The sequence below is a fragment of the Macaca nemestrina genome, chromosome 8 (genome assembly GCF_043159975.1).
Source record: "Macaca nemestrina isolate mMacNem1 chromosome 8, mMacNem.hap1, whole genome shotgun sequence".
In the NCBI taxonomy this organism is placed as follows: Eukaryota; Metazoa; Chordata; class Mammalia; order Primates; family Cercopithecidae; genus Macaca; species Macaca nemestrina.
The window spans coordinates 114,603,516-114,618,840 of record NC_092132.1 but is presented as its reverse complement, the minus strand read 5'-3'; the positions used below and the strand labels follow the sequence as shown (position 1 = coordinate 114,618,840).

The following is a 15,325-nucleotide window of genomic DNA, read 5'->3' as shown; positions in this document are numbered from 1 at the left end:
CTTTTAAGATATATTACTTTGGGTTATGATATATTAGGGGATCTGTATTAGATTTCCAGGGCTGCCATAACAAAATACTGCAAACTGAGCACTTAATCAACAGAAATGTATTGCTTCACAGTTCTGGATAAAATGGAATTCTGAAATCAATATGAACAAAGTGGCTTCTCTTAAGGACTGTGGAAAACAATCTCTTCTCTGCCTTTGCCCTAGCTTCTGGTGGTTTGCCAGAAGTCTTTGGCGTTTCTTGGCTTATGGATGCATTACCCCAATATTTGCCTTTCTGTTCACATGAAGTTCTTCCTGTGTCTCTGTCACAGTATCTAAATATCTTCTTTTTATAAGAGCACCATTTATACTGGAAGTACAAGACCATATTTCCCTCTCTGACCTAGTATCAAAAGTCTAGCTTTTGGTTTTTATATTTTGCCCCAAAACATGATGGTCAGCCTAGATATCATTCCTCATATTCTGTTCTGGCTTTAACTTCTTTCAAATTCTAACACTGTAACTTTTAAACATATTTATTACAGGATAATAGGAAAGGATAGTTATTAGTTTATTTTTTCATCTGCCAATTCTGTGTTTTCAGTCACATACAAACAAACATGTAAACAATTTTTTTTCTTTTAGCTGTGCATTACACAAATTTTCTAGTTACACATTTAAATTGATACAGAAAAATTAGATATGTTCTCAGATTTTTGTTTGTAATGCTTAAAGAGTTAAGAAATATATCATGATTTAAATAAATATCAAAGATAAATAATATGAAAAACACTTCGAGTCCACACCGTTAGCAAGCATTTTTAAATATCTTCTCACTTCAAATTTATTTTTTGTTTTTTTTGGTCTTTGAGACAGGGTCTCACTCTGTAGCCCAGGCCGGCGTACAGTGGTGCAGTCAGCTCACTGCAACCCCAAACTCCTGGGCTCAAGTCATTCTCTTGCCTTCTCCCGAATAACTGGGACTGCAAGTGTGCATCACCTTGCCGGCTATTTTACATTTTTTTTTTTTGTAGAGACGGAGTCTCACTATATTGCCCAGGCTGGTCTTGAATTCCTGGCCTCAAGCAATCCTCCTGCCTTGGCTTCCCAAAATGCTGGGATTACAGGCCTAAGCCACTGCCCCGGCCCAAATTTCTTCACTGTGATTGTGTCTGAATCTCTGGCTTCTGACCTGTCATTTCTTCACTTTAATCATTATACATAACTTTCCGGTAGGTCCCCATTCAAGCCCCCTATACATATACATAATGTTGGGTCATTTCCCATACTTTATATCTCAGCCTAAATATAAATTTCACAAAGAAGATTTTCTAACTACCATAGTTAACTGCCTTATTTTATACCCCTCCATAAAATTTTCTACTGTAGTACTTTATTTACTTAAAAGCATCTGTAACAGTCTATTTTTATATAGAAAGTTTATTGCAGATAACTGTTAATTGTCTGTCTTTCTATAATATAAGCTATAGATGTGAACAAAGTCCTTTTCTTTCATACATGCCATTATATTCCTACCATCTATCATAATGCCTGACACATGAGTACTCTGAATTGATATCTATTCATTGAATGAACTGATTTAATGAGAAAGTGGAATAAATGTGTTTTATTGTATCAGAAATACCAACTGTTCAAAGCTCTAGAGTTTTGTCATGCAAAATTTAAAATCAGAGACTATCATAGTTTGATTACTTGTTTCATGCTTCTTAATCAGTAAATTATGGCAGATAAATAAATGGTATACCAAAATAATTTTTGTGACGTATGTGCGATATAAAAAGTATTAAAATAGAAAATAAGATAGTAAAAATATTTCAAGTTATTACTTGCTTTTGTTTTCACACATAATAGTTTTCTCTTTAATGTCTTTATTTTAGTATCCAGATGCAATAGATTTGGAGGGATTTTCGGTTATTATAGCTCAACTGCTTGGCCTTAATGTAGGATTAACATATGATGACATCACTCAGTGTTTCTGTCTGAGAGCTACATGCATCATGAATCATGAAGCAGTGTAAGATGTTTTCTTAATTAATTTCACTTATATTTTTATAAGGTTGTTTCCAAAATGTGATAAAGTTTTTAAACTTTTATATTCCACACCACATTGATGGCTAGAAAGGTATATCATGCTTGAAAAGTTATCACACAAAAATTTTCTATACTTAGGGATATATACTATAGATTGATCTATATCTACGTCTGTGCACACACATACACATCACTGACATCGCATTCATATTCTTTCTTGTCATGCCCAACTTTTAAGCAGAGGTTTCAAAACTTGATTGCTTTGTACCCATCTTAAACAAAAGTCTTATTTTGTAAACAATACTTTTAATTTTCAGTTGGAAATTATATGGTCCAAGTAGAAGATATCTTCTGAGTCCCTATCTATTTATCCCCTAATTTTGTGTGAAGAGATTTTAGTGCCCAGTATTTGTAGCTTTTTGCATGAGCGTCTTGCAAAGGTATGGTAATGCTTATTCTTATTAAAACAAAGTATTTTAAAATAGTAGAGACAATTTGATTAAATAACATTATTCTGTGTAATATTTCTCTTACTTTTTCATAGTTGTTCCACAACAAATGGATGTTAATACAAGCGAAAGCATTTCTTTTTGCTCTTAAACTTCCAACTCTGAAACTTTAGAAGTTATACATTAATTTCCTTGGAGGCTTAAAGGACTACCCAGAACCTCTGTCATCTCAGATTTTGCAGTTTAAGTATTTGCTATCTGAGACATGATTGTCTAACATAGTGCTATAGTGCCATCTAATAAATGATTGTCTAACATGGTGCTGTCCAATAGAAATAAAATATGAGTCACATATGTAATTTTAAATTTTCTAGAAGCTTTAACAAGGAGAAATTAATTGCAGTAATATATTTTAATGATGTATTTTATGTAACCCAGTAGATCCAAAATATTATCACTTTAACAAGTAGCCAAAATAAAAATTGTTAATTCGTTATGTTCTATTCTAGTGTAGATGTGTATTTGTGTTGGGTATGGATTGTGGGAGAAAGAACAGAGTCCAGGGTCACACCAATGTTATCAGCCTTAGCCACTGAAAGAATGGAGTATTCAGCAACTGAGAACAGACATGGTTGTGATAAGTAGTTCAGTACCACATATGGTATATTTGAAATGTCTGTTGTACATCTATTAGACATTTCTCCTAGACATACTAGTGGAAATATACCTGTGAACATGTAAATAAAGATCTCCCCAGGACTTATATTTTAGTGTGAAATTTAGGTAATATGAGATGAAATTTTGAAAATTAAAAGTAATGAAACTTATTTTTACATAATGCCAAAGTGCTATATAGAAAAATATTGAAAGTGGAAGGAAAATGAAGAGGGGGCACAATTTAAGATAGTGTTGTCAAGAAAGATCTCTCTGGGAGGTAACACTTGAGCAGACATCTGACTGAAATGAAGGAAGAAAGCTTGAACTGTATAACAGAAGAGAACACTATGTAGAGGGAACAATAGATAGATGTTTAGATATAGAGATATGTAAATGCATAGATACATGGATACATAGATTTAACCACCATACCTTATCGCATTACTTTGATGAGAAAATACGTTTTTAATTTGTTTGTTTGGTTTGAGACGGAGTCTTGCTCTGTCGCTCTGGAGTGCAGTGGCGCGATCTCGGCTCACTGCAAGTTCCACCTCCCTGGTTCACGCCATTCTCCTGCCTCATTCTCCCGAGTAGCTGGGACTACAGGCGCCCGCCACTACGCCCGGCTGATTTTTTGCATTTTTAGTAGAGACGGGGTTTCACCGTGTTAGCCAGGATGGTCTGGATCTCCTGACCTCATGATCCGCCTGCCTCGGCCTCCCAAAGTGCTGGGATTACAGGCGTGAGCCACCGCGCCCCGCTGAAAATAGGTTTTCAATGCAATTTTTAAAGAGAATGTTAAAGATAAGCAATATTAAAATTGAATTATCGTTGGTTTAATCTCTGCTAAGGTATAGATTTTGGGGTGGCCATCTTGTGATTTATATGATTATGTATGGAGTGTTGTTTAGATGTGGTTTTATTAGCAAGGTTTATTTGCCTGAGGAATATTATTTTATTTTAGGAGTGCCAGAGGTATAAAGATTTTTAGCAACTGCAGCATGCATGACTATAGATATTTTGTTTCAAAATTTGAGGCTAAATGCCTTCAGAAGCTTTCAAATTTGCAACCATTACATCAAAATCAACCAGTGTGTGGTAATGGGATTTTGGAATCCAATGAAGAATGTGACTGTGGTAATAAAAAGGTGAGTAACAAAGATTGAAACGCGAGCACAGTTTTTATGTTTCTGATAAAACATAAGACATGTTTGTCATGGTATATATAATATATGCAACTATGCCATTAATTTATAACTGAAATATGAGAAAGAGGATGAGTTAAGATGTATAAATCACATTCCCACACTTCTTAAATTGAGAAGGCAAGTCTGTCGTTAACACTAGGTTTGCATATCTGTTTCCAATCATGCCAGCAGATTGATTTTGAATATATTGGCTAAATGAAGTCCTTTTTATTATCCACATCTCAGTTCCTAACTCATTTGGCTTCATTCTCTATTTTCTCTACAAACTTCTACTAAATTTGGTCCAAATTTTGTCCTATCTCTTGTTCTTTCAAGAATTGCTAAACACTGTAATGAGGTTTTTAAATCCTTCTCAGGCATTCCTGCATTTGCAAATTTTTGAATGACCAAAATTTGTTTTATTTATTCGTTTAAAAATATATGCATACACCTGATTATAATTTCATCAATCAAATGTTCAATGAACATTATTTTCAACAGGTGAGATGACATACTTAATCCACTTTAATTGTTGTCCCATAATATTTAACAATTTGTCTCTATTTCAATAAAGTTTCTTCATGATTTATCCCCCAACAGTTACATGAATTCCTCCTCCCTACATAAACAGCTGTCACCACATTTTAACACACCGTTAAATTCTCTCAATTTCTCTTAAGTCATCCTATATTTCACAAGGTAAAGCCTATATGTAAGAGTCTGTGTGTGTCTATATATGTGTATATACACACACATATATCACACTTAAATGTATGTAGTACATACATAGCACACACACACATATATGTGAATATATATACCAGTTTCCAATTATCTCATATTTTCCCATGCTATCTTAGTTTCCTGATAAGCTGTACTGTGCTCATCTTGCAGTCTGCTACCCCTAAATATGGTATCATTTACCTGCCAATAAATACTAGCTATTTTTTATGAAGCATAAAATAAAGCAATACAATCTGGGTCTAGGTCTTCACATTTTAGGTTTCTACAACTATAGAATGTAGGCAGATTGACACTAAGAGCACATATAGCCAGTGTCCCATCAGTATTCCCTTTATATTTGCTGTTCCAGCAGTACTTTGGTTTCAAGTATCAGAGACTTTCTGCTGGAGTGTGCCTCCTGTTACCTCAGTGGTATGTGCATCCATTAGCACGGTGAGCTCAGTGTGCTTGGAAACAAATGATCAGCCATCAGATAATTATGATGGTCAGTCCCAGATTCCTTTCTCCTTGTGAGGGAATTCTCCAAGGCATTTTCTACATCAGAGTTCTTTAACTGTGGCCAGTTGGTTAAATCCAGCTGCTGCCTGCCTCTTCTTGTAAATGAAATTTTATTGAAATACAGCCATGCCCATGTGTTTGAATGTTGTCCATGGCTGCTTTTGTGCTATAATAGCAGAGGTAAATAGTTGCAACAGATACTATATGACAAGTAAGTCTGGAAAAACTATTTGATTTTTTACAAAAAATGTTTGTTAATCGAAAGGGAATTTAGAGAGTAATTTGAACTATATGAAAGTTAAATGAAATGAAAACCAAGACATTTCAGAAAGATTCTATACAGAATCTGTAATAACACCCCTGACACCAGAGGCCCTGAAACACTGTTACAGTTATCACAGATTCTATATCCAGTCACTTTGAAAACCAATTGTAGACTTTTTGTAAAATAAATAATACGTTATATATTATACGTTTCTACTAACAGCAGTGAAGAAAAAATTCCTTATACAAGACTAAGAAATAAAAGGTATCAAACTCAGAAAAGAAGTTAAATTGTCTCTGCAGATGACTTGATCATATTTATAGAAAACCCTAGTGTCCAACAAAAAATTAGAACTAATAAATACAGTAAAGTTGCAGGATACAAAATCAATATACAAAAATCAGTAGCTCTTCCTACACTAACAACAAACTGTATGAAAAAGAAATCAAGAACACAGTCTCATTTACAATATCTACAAAAAATAAATACTTGGGAATAAATTTAACCAGGGAGATGAAAGATCTGTATACTGAAAACTATAAAGCATTGTTGCAGGAATGAAAGGAAACAGATAAATGGAAAGATAAACCATGTTCAAGAACTGGAAAAGTTAATATTGTTAAAATATCTATAGCGGTTAAAGTGATCTACAGATTCAATGTAATCTCTATCAAAGTTCCAGTAACATTTTGCACTAAAATAGAAAAACAATTCTCAAATTCGTAAGAAACCCCGTAAGACCTTAAAACCCAAGCAATTCTGAGTGAAAAGAGCAAAGTCGGAGGCATCACAATACCTGACTTCAAAATATCCTACAAAGCTGTAGTAATCAAAACAGCATGATAATGACATAAAAACACATAGACCAATGAAACAGAGTATAAAGCCCCAAAATAAATGGACACATTTATAGTCAATTGATTTGTGACAATAAAGGATGTCTACTAACTATCCAGTTTACTAACTGTATATTCACATGTAGAAGAATAAAATTAGACCCTTGTCTCACAAAATACAAAAAACCAATGCAAAACAGACTAAAGATTTAAAACTAAGACCTGAAACTATAAAATTATTAGAAGAAAATATAGGAAAAAGCTCCACAACATTGGATCTGGCAATGATTCATAAATATGGCACCAAAAACACAGACAACAAAAACAAAAATAGAGAAATGGAATTATATCTAACTAAAAAGCTTCTACACAACAAGAAAACAGTCAACAGATTAAAGGGAGAACTTAAGGAATTGGAGGAAATATTTGCAAACTATACATCTAATAACAGATTAATATAAAAATACATAAGGAACCTCAACCACTCAATAGCAGGAAAACAATCCAGTTAAAAATGGGCAAAGGACCTCAATAGACATTTCTCAAAATAAGACATACAAATGGATGAAAGGTATATGAAAATATGCTCAAAATCACTAATAATCTGAGTAATTCAAATTAAAATCAGAAAGAGATATTACCTCACATCTGTCAGAATACTATCATCAAAATAGATGACTGATAACAGATGTTGATAAGGGTGTGAAGTAAAGGAAACCCTTGCATGCTATGATGGAAATATAAATTAGTACAGCCATTACAAAAACAGTATGGAGGTTCATAAAAAAATTAAAACTTCATATAATCCAGTGATCCCATTACTGGGTATATATTCAAAGGAAATAATAGCAGTATGTTGAAGAGATGTCTGCACTCCCATTTTAATTTCAGCCTCATCTACAATAGCCAAGGAATGAACCTAAGTGTCTATCAGTGAATAAATGGATTAAAAATCTGGTAGAGATACACAATGGAATACTACTCAGCCTTTTTTAAAAGAAGAAAATCCTGCAGTTGGTGACAACATGGATAAAACTGGAGGACATATGTTAAGTGAAATAAGGCAGGCATAGAAAGACAAATACATCTTCTTCTCACTTATTGTGGAATTTAAAAATGTGAAACATATACCAGCCAGGAGTAGAATGGTGCTACCAGGGGCTGGGGGTGGGAAACTGGGGTGACGGTAGTCAAAGGATACAGAATTTAAATGAGGTAGGAGACATAAGTTCATGGCGACTATGGTTAATAAAGATGGATTGTATACTTGAAAATTGCTAAGAAAGTAGATTTTAAGTGTTTTCACCACAAAATAATCACAAGTTTGTGTGGTAATGCATGGGTGTGTTAGCTTGGTTTAGCCATTTTAGAATGTATACATGTATCAAAACATTGTGCTGTATATCATTAATATATAAATTTTTGTTTTTCATTTTTAAAAATGCATTTTTAAAAAAATCAACAATAATGGTCATTAAAGTTGAAATATAATTAAAGATCTTATACAGATATTAAAAAATGGTAAGATAATATCACACACATTATATAAGTAAACAACAATCAGATAAAATTGACAAATTATTCTAAAATTGTATTTATAAACACTAACATGAGTCGATATTTAAAAAGTGAATAAATAGCCTTAAAGGAAGTCATATCTATATTTCACAACCTCTCATCAGAGAGAAGTTCATACCACATGACTCTACAAGTAATTATTTAAAAGTTAAGGAATTCAACTGATTTTAGACTTAGGAAAAAAACTAATATGCCCTAACTTCTTTGAGGATAAAATAATCTTAATGCGAAAATCTGATGAAGATATTTCAAGAACAGTTTTTATGTGTTTTTAATTGATATATCATAGTTGTACATATTTTGGGGGTACATGTTATATTTTGATACATGTATACAATGTGAAATGTTCAAATCAGAGTAACTGGGATATCTTTTATTTGTGTTGGGAACATTACAATTCTCTTCTAGCTATTTTAAAATATGCAATAAATAATTTTAAACTATAATTTACTTATTGTGCTACTGGACACTAGAACTTATGTTTTCTATTTAATTGTATTTCTGTACCCATTAACCAACTTCTATTCATCCCATTTTCCTTCCCAGCCTCTGGTAACAACCATTCTACTCTCTGCCTCCGTGAGACCCACTTTATTGGCTTCCACACATGATTAAGAACATGTGATATTTGCCTTCCTGTGTCTTATTTCACTTAAGATAATGTCCTCCAGTTACATCCATGTTGCTGCCACTGACAGGATTTCATTCTTTTCATGGCTGAATAATATTCCATTGTGTATATAAACCACATTTTCTTTATCCTTTCATTTGTTGATGGGCTCAGGTTGATTCCACACCTTGGCTGTTGTAAATACTGCTGCAACAGACATGAGCGTGCAGATATCTTTTCAATATACTGATTTCCTCTTTTTTGGATGTATACCCAGCAGTGGGACTGCTGGGTCATGTGGCAGTTCTATTTTTTGTTTGTTGAGGAAGCTTCATACTGCTTTCCATAATGACTATAATATTTTAGATTTCCATTAACAGTGTGCGAGTGTTTCCCTTTCTCAGCATCCACATTAGTATTTGTTATTTTTTGTTGTTTTGATAATAGCCATTCTAACTGGGATGAGATGATATCTCATTGTGGGTTTGATTTGTATGTCCCTGATGATAACTGATGAACATTTTCTCCATATATCTGTTGTCATTTGAATGTCTTACTTTGAGAAGTGCAGGAGCTTTTTGTGCATTTTTAAATTGGATTATTTGGTTTTTGCTATTCAGTTATTTGAGTTCCTTATATACTTTTATATTAAGCTATTATCAAATGTGTAATTGGCAAATATTTTCTCCCATTATTTAGGTTATGTCTTCACTCTGTTAATTGTTTCATTTGCTGTACAGAAGCTTTTTAACTTGATGTAATCCCATCCATTTTTACTTTTGTTCCTTCTGCTTTTAGTCTTGCTTAAAAAAAACTTCCTCCAAACCAATTTCCTGTAGTGTTTCCACAATGTGTTCTTCTACTAGTTTCATATTTTCAGATATTACATTTAAGTCTTTAACTTACTTTTAGTTAATTTTTGAAAATGATGAAAGATGGAGATCTAGTTTCACTCTCTTGCATATAGATAGTTCATTTTCCCAGTACCGTTTATTAAAGAGACTGTTCTTTTCCCAATGTATGTTGTTGGATATGTCCGTATTTCTCATGAACACAAAATCTTCACTAAATGATTAACAAATTGAAAATAATGATACAACATATACATAAACAGTAACATTATGTTCTATTGTTGGGAATATTGTGGTTTATTTACAGAATGTAAAAAAAGTGATCATCTCAATGGATAGATAATAAATTTTGAGAAAAAGTTACAAGAGGGAAATTCGTTATATTTAAGAAAGTGTATCTATAAAATCTACAGTTAACATCACACATAATAGTTGAACAACCCAGAGGTCAGAAATGAGACAGTGAAAGATCTGTTGTCATCTTTCACACTTATTACTGAATGTGATAAACTAGCCACCAAAGCAACAAAAAGAAAATGCATAATAGTTGGAAGAGAGGAAATTTAACTTTCTTTATTTATAGTCATATCATTGTGCACATAAAACCCAAAATAATCTAGAAATAAATTATTTGCATGTATAAATGAATTTATCAAGGTCACTTGTTACATAGTCAATTCATAAAAATCAAATACTTCTTTATAAATGATTAGAAGAAAAAATTTTAAAATAGCAACATCTACAATAATATCCAGGAACATAAAATACTTAAGAATATATATAATAAAACATGTATAAGACTACTAAATATAAAACTGCAAATCATTAGGAGAAAAATTATGGAAGTACTTAATCAATGCAAGGATATGTCATGTTTTAAAATTAGAGGAACTAATATTACTAAGATGTAATTTTTGGTCCAAATTCATCATCCCCAAGTGCAATTCCAATTCATATGCTAGCAGGAATTCTGTTTGTATATGTGTTGGTGTGTGTAAATAGACAAACTGATTTTAAAGTTTAAATGGAAACATGAAAGGCATAAAGCTAGCCAAAGTGATCTCGAAAAAGAACAAACTTGGTCCACTGAAATTTTCAGAAATCTATTTTCATTATAAAATTATAGTTATTAAGGCAGTATGGTATACGTGCTTGGACAGACACAGACAAATGAAACAGAATGGAACTTCGAATAGACCTACATAAATATAATTACTGCTTTGTGACAAAAAGGACATAGGAATGCAGTGTAGAAAGGATGCCTTTACAAAAAATGATGCTGGGACAATTCAATATACATAAGAAACAGTCTTTACCTATTTGGGTTATATATAGAACCTAATTCCAGATGTATTGTTGATAAATGTGTAAAGGCAAAGAAAAACCAAAACAAAGTGTGAAACATAAGTGAATATGTAGTCTAATAATTTTCTCTAAAAGTCAAAATTACCTAATATTTACGAATTGAATTTTGATAAAATAAAATATCAGATAAGACATTTAAAGGGTAGATTATGCAATAGGAGATTGTTTTCTCCACATAAATGTGGCAGAAGATACGTACTTAGATAAAGAATACATATAAATCAATAAGAAAATGACAGACTTTCAGACAGAAAAATTGACCTAATTCTTAAACAGAAACTTCCAAAGTGGATATACTAATGGCTTATAAATTTGTGAATCGATGCTCAACATCCCAAAATGCAGATTGAAAGCATAATTTGAAAACAACCAAACACCATGAGAATGGCAAAGAAGAAAAAATTGGTGAGGATGAGTCACTGTAGCTATTATGCACTGCTGTTGGTAGTGAAAATTGGCAGAAGAAGTGAAAAGTTGTGCTATTTTATTGTAAAGTTGAGCACATTCATAGCTGTGATCCAGAATTTCACTCTCAGGTATATATAAAACATAAAACATATTGTAATAGCAAAGAAAAGCAAACAGAGAAATAGCCCAAATATTCTTTTTCAGCAAAATGAACAGCAAATTGTGCTATAACAATAAAATAAAGTATGCTGCACAAAACAAAGTGGTTGAATTCAATAAACATTATTTTGAGCAAGATAACCTAGACCAAGAAAATTATAGTAAGTTGAAAAAATAAAACTATTATAAACTGTTAAAAGGCAAGATCACATTTCCCTTTATTGGTTAGTAGTCACTAAAAAGTGTGTTTTTGTTGCTTTTTTTTTTTTTTTTCTTTTTTTGAGACAGTCTTGCTCTATCATCCAGGTTGAAGTGCAGTGGCTTGATGTCGGCTCACTCTAACCTCCGTCTCCCGGGTCAAAGTGATTCTCCTGCCTCAGCCTCCTGAGTAGGTGGGATTACAGGGACCCACCACCAAGCTTATTTAATTTTTTCTTTTTTTGTATTTTTGATAGAGACGGGATTTCGCTATGCTTCCCAGGCTGGTCTTGAACCCCTGGCCTCAAGTGATCCACCTGCCTTGGCCTCCCAAAGTGCTGGGATTACAGATATGAGCCATGGTGCCTGGCCTAGTTACGAAAAAGGAGTTTAAGGAATCGTCTCAAGACTTGATGACACTGTTCACATTGTTTTGGGGAAATGCTGTAGATTTCAATCTCTTCTAGAAGTGTATTCAACATATAACTGTAGACATATGTTAATTTTAAAGGTAAATAGTACATCTAAAAAGGAATATATTGGAAATTGCATTTTCAATGAAAAAGACATAGAAGAACAAAGTCTTGATAGTCTTAAATATGAGAAGAGAAGAAATGCAAAACAAAACAATAAAACCTATGATACCTCAAAATATTAAAATATAATGATGTCAGAGTAAGAACATAACATTTCAGGAATGGACATAACTATTAAAAGGTTATATTTTCCTATTAAATGAGAGACACTTATGTTATAAAATATCCAGCTATGTGCTGTTTACATTTCCTTATCTACAGCAATCAAAACACATAGGGAATTATTTTGGGAATCTTTGAGCTGAGATTACTGATGTCAGTCTTGTTGGTGAATATTAATAATTTGTTGCTTTTTATTAACTGAGTGAAATGAAACATTTATAAATCAAAGAAAAAGAACTTAAAAGAATCTATGGCAAATCCCTTAAACTGTTTCATTAATACAATTGTGGTAGGCAGAATATTGTCCTCTCAAAAGTGCCCCCATCTCATCCTTGAACCTGTGTGCATGTTATTTCACATGACAAAAGGAACTTTGCAGGTGTGATTAAGTTAAGGACCTTGTGAGGGAGAAAGTACACTACATTATTCAGATGCATCCAATGGCTCAGATTTTTTAAAGCAGAAGAGGAAGGAGAAGAAAAGCTGATAGCGATGTGCTATGACAAGAATTTGACTTTCCTTTACTGGCTTTAAAGATAGAGGAAAAAACCATAAGCCAAGGAATTTGAGGGGCCTTCTATGAACTGAAAAAAGCAGGAAAATAGATTCTACCCAAAAGCTTCCAGAAAAGAATCCAAGCCCACCAACACCTTGATTTTAAGTGTTGGACTGCTACACTACAGAAGTTTAGATCATATGTTTGTATTGTTTTAAACCACTAAGTTTGTGGTAACCTGTTAAAGGTTACAGCAGTAAGACGAAACAAACACAATTAAAGTAAGTAATAAGTAGGGCTTATTTGTGCTAGTTTCTTAGTATACCACTGGAGATTTCTTTCCCAGAAATCTAAGTAAAAATAACACTGCATTAGGGAGGGTTGAAAATGGAATAATGCTTCTGAAGAGTACCTCACATGCCCCTCTTCATTGTAACCTGAATGTTGGAGGGCAGATGTTCTATTACAACATTTCTTATTTGAGTTGTGGAGAGGAGTACTTCCTATATTCTCTAATCAACATTTAAAAAGTAATATATTTTTCAAAATTGAGAACAAGATGAATAATAAATGTAAAGAGCACTTCACATTTCCAACTTGATCTCTTGCTAGAAAACATTTAAAATAGTTTTGGGAAATGAAAATATCTAAGTCTTAATATAGAATGCCTCAGAGAAATTTGGAACAATTAGAATGCATGACGGATTTTTAAAATAAACCATGGAATTTTGAAATTGTGTATATTATTTTTTTTCATTACAAAGTTCCCTTGCTATTAGATTATGCTTCTCAGTGGCTGTTGTTATATGTTATCTGATAATTGATTAATTGTTCGATAGCTAAAAGAATTGGTTGGATTTTAAACGTAAAGACCATCGATGCTAGGAAGAAACTGTATCAACTAACGAGCAAAATAACCAGCTAATATCACAATGACAGGATCAAGTTCACACAAAACAATATTAACCTTAAATGTAAATGGACTAAAAGCTCCAATTAAAAGACACAGATTGGCAAATTGGATAAAGAGTCAAAACCCATCAGTTTGCTGTATTCAAGAGACCCATCTCACATGCAGACACACACATAGACTCAAAATAAAGGGATGGAGGAAGATCTACCAAGCAAATGGAGACCAAAATCCTAGTCTCTGATAAAGCAGACTTTAAACCAACAAAGATCAAAAGAGACAAAGAAGGCCATTACATAATGGTAAAGGGATCAATTCAACAGGAAGAGCTAACTATCCTAAATATATATGCACCCAATACAGGAGCACCCAGATTCATAAAGCAAGTCCTTAGAGACTTACAAAGAGACTTAGACTCCCATACAATAATAATGGGAGACTTCAACACTCCACTGTCAACATTAGACAGATTGACGAGACAGAAAGTTAACAAGGATATCCAGGAATTGAACTCAACTCTGCACCAAGCAGACCTAATAGACATCTACAGAACTCTCCACCCCAAATCAACAGAATATACATTCTTCTCAGCACCACATCAGACTTATTCCAAAATTGACCACATAGTTGGAAGTAAAGCACTCCTCAGCAAATGTACAAGAACAGAAATTATAACAAACTGTCTCTCAGACCACAGTGCAATCGAACTAGAACTCAGGACTAAGAAACTCAATCAAAACCGCTCAACTACATGGAAACTGAACAACCTGCTCCTGAATGACTACTGGGTACATAACGAAATGAAGGCAGAAATAAAGATGTTCTTTGAAACCAATGAGAACAAAGATACAACATACCAGAATCTCTGGGACACATTTAAAGCAGTGTGTAGAGGGAAATTTATAGCACTAAATGCCCACAAGAGAAAGCTAGAAAGATCTAAAATTGACACCCTAACATCACAATTAAAAGAACTAGAGAAGCAAGAGCAAACACATTCACAAGCTAGCAGAAGGCAAGAAATAACTAAGATGAGAGCAGAACTGAAGGAGATAGAGACACAAAATACCCTCTAAAAAAATCAATGAATCCAGAAGCTGGTTTTTTGAAAAGATCAACAAAATTGATAGACCGTTAGCAAGACTAATAAAGAAGAAAAGAGAAGAGAATCAAATAGACACAATGAAAAATGATAAAGGGGATATCACCACCGACCCCACAGAGATACAAACTACCATCAGAGAATACTATAAATACCTCTATGCAAATAAACTAGAAAACCTAGAAGAAATGGATAATTTCCTGGACACTTACACTCTCCCAAGACTAAACCAGGAAGAAGTTGAATCCCTGAATAGAACAATAGTAGGCTCTGA

At 33.1% G+C, this 15,325-nt stretch overlaps 1 protein-coding gene across 6 annotated transcripts in view; it reads left to right on the top strand.

Annotated features, from left to right (window-relative positions):
- The window catches only part of LOC105476552 (disintegrin and metalloproteinase domain-containing protein 18), a 152,073-nt gene that overhangs the window by 56,627 nt on the left and 80,121 nt on the right, over nucleotides 1-15,325 (top strand). For all 6 annotated transcript variants that reach the window (XM_071068348.1, XM_011732576.2, XM_071068351.1 and 3 more), the window contains 2 exons: nucleotides 1,887-2,023; nucleotides 4,111-4,294. In XM_071068348.1, the coding sequence (XP_070924449.1) occupies nucleotides 1,887-2,023; nucleotides 4,111-4,294 (321 nt within the window). The remainder of the gene's footprint in view (nucleotides 1-1,886; nucleotides 2,024-4,110; nucleotides 4,295-15,325) is intronic.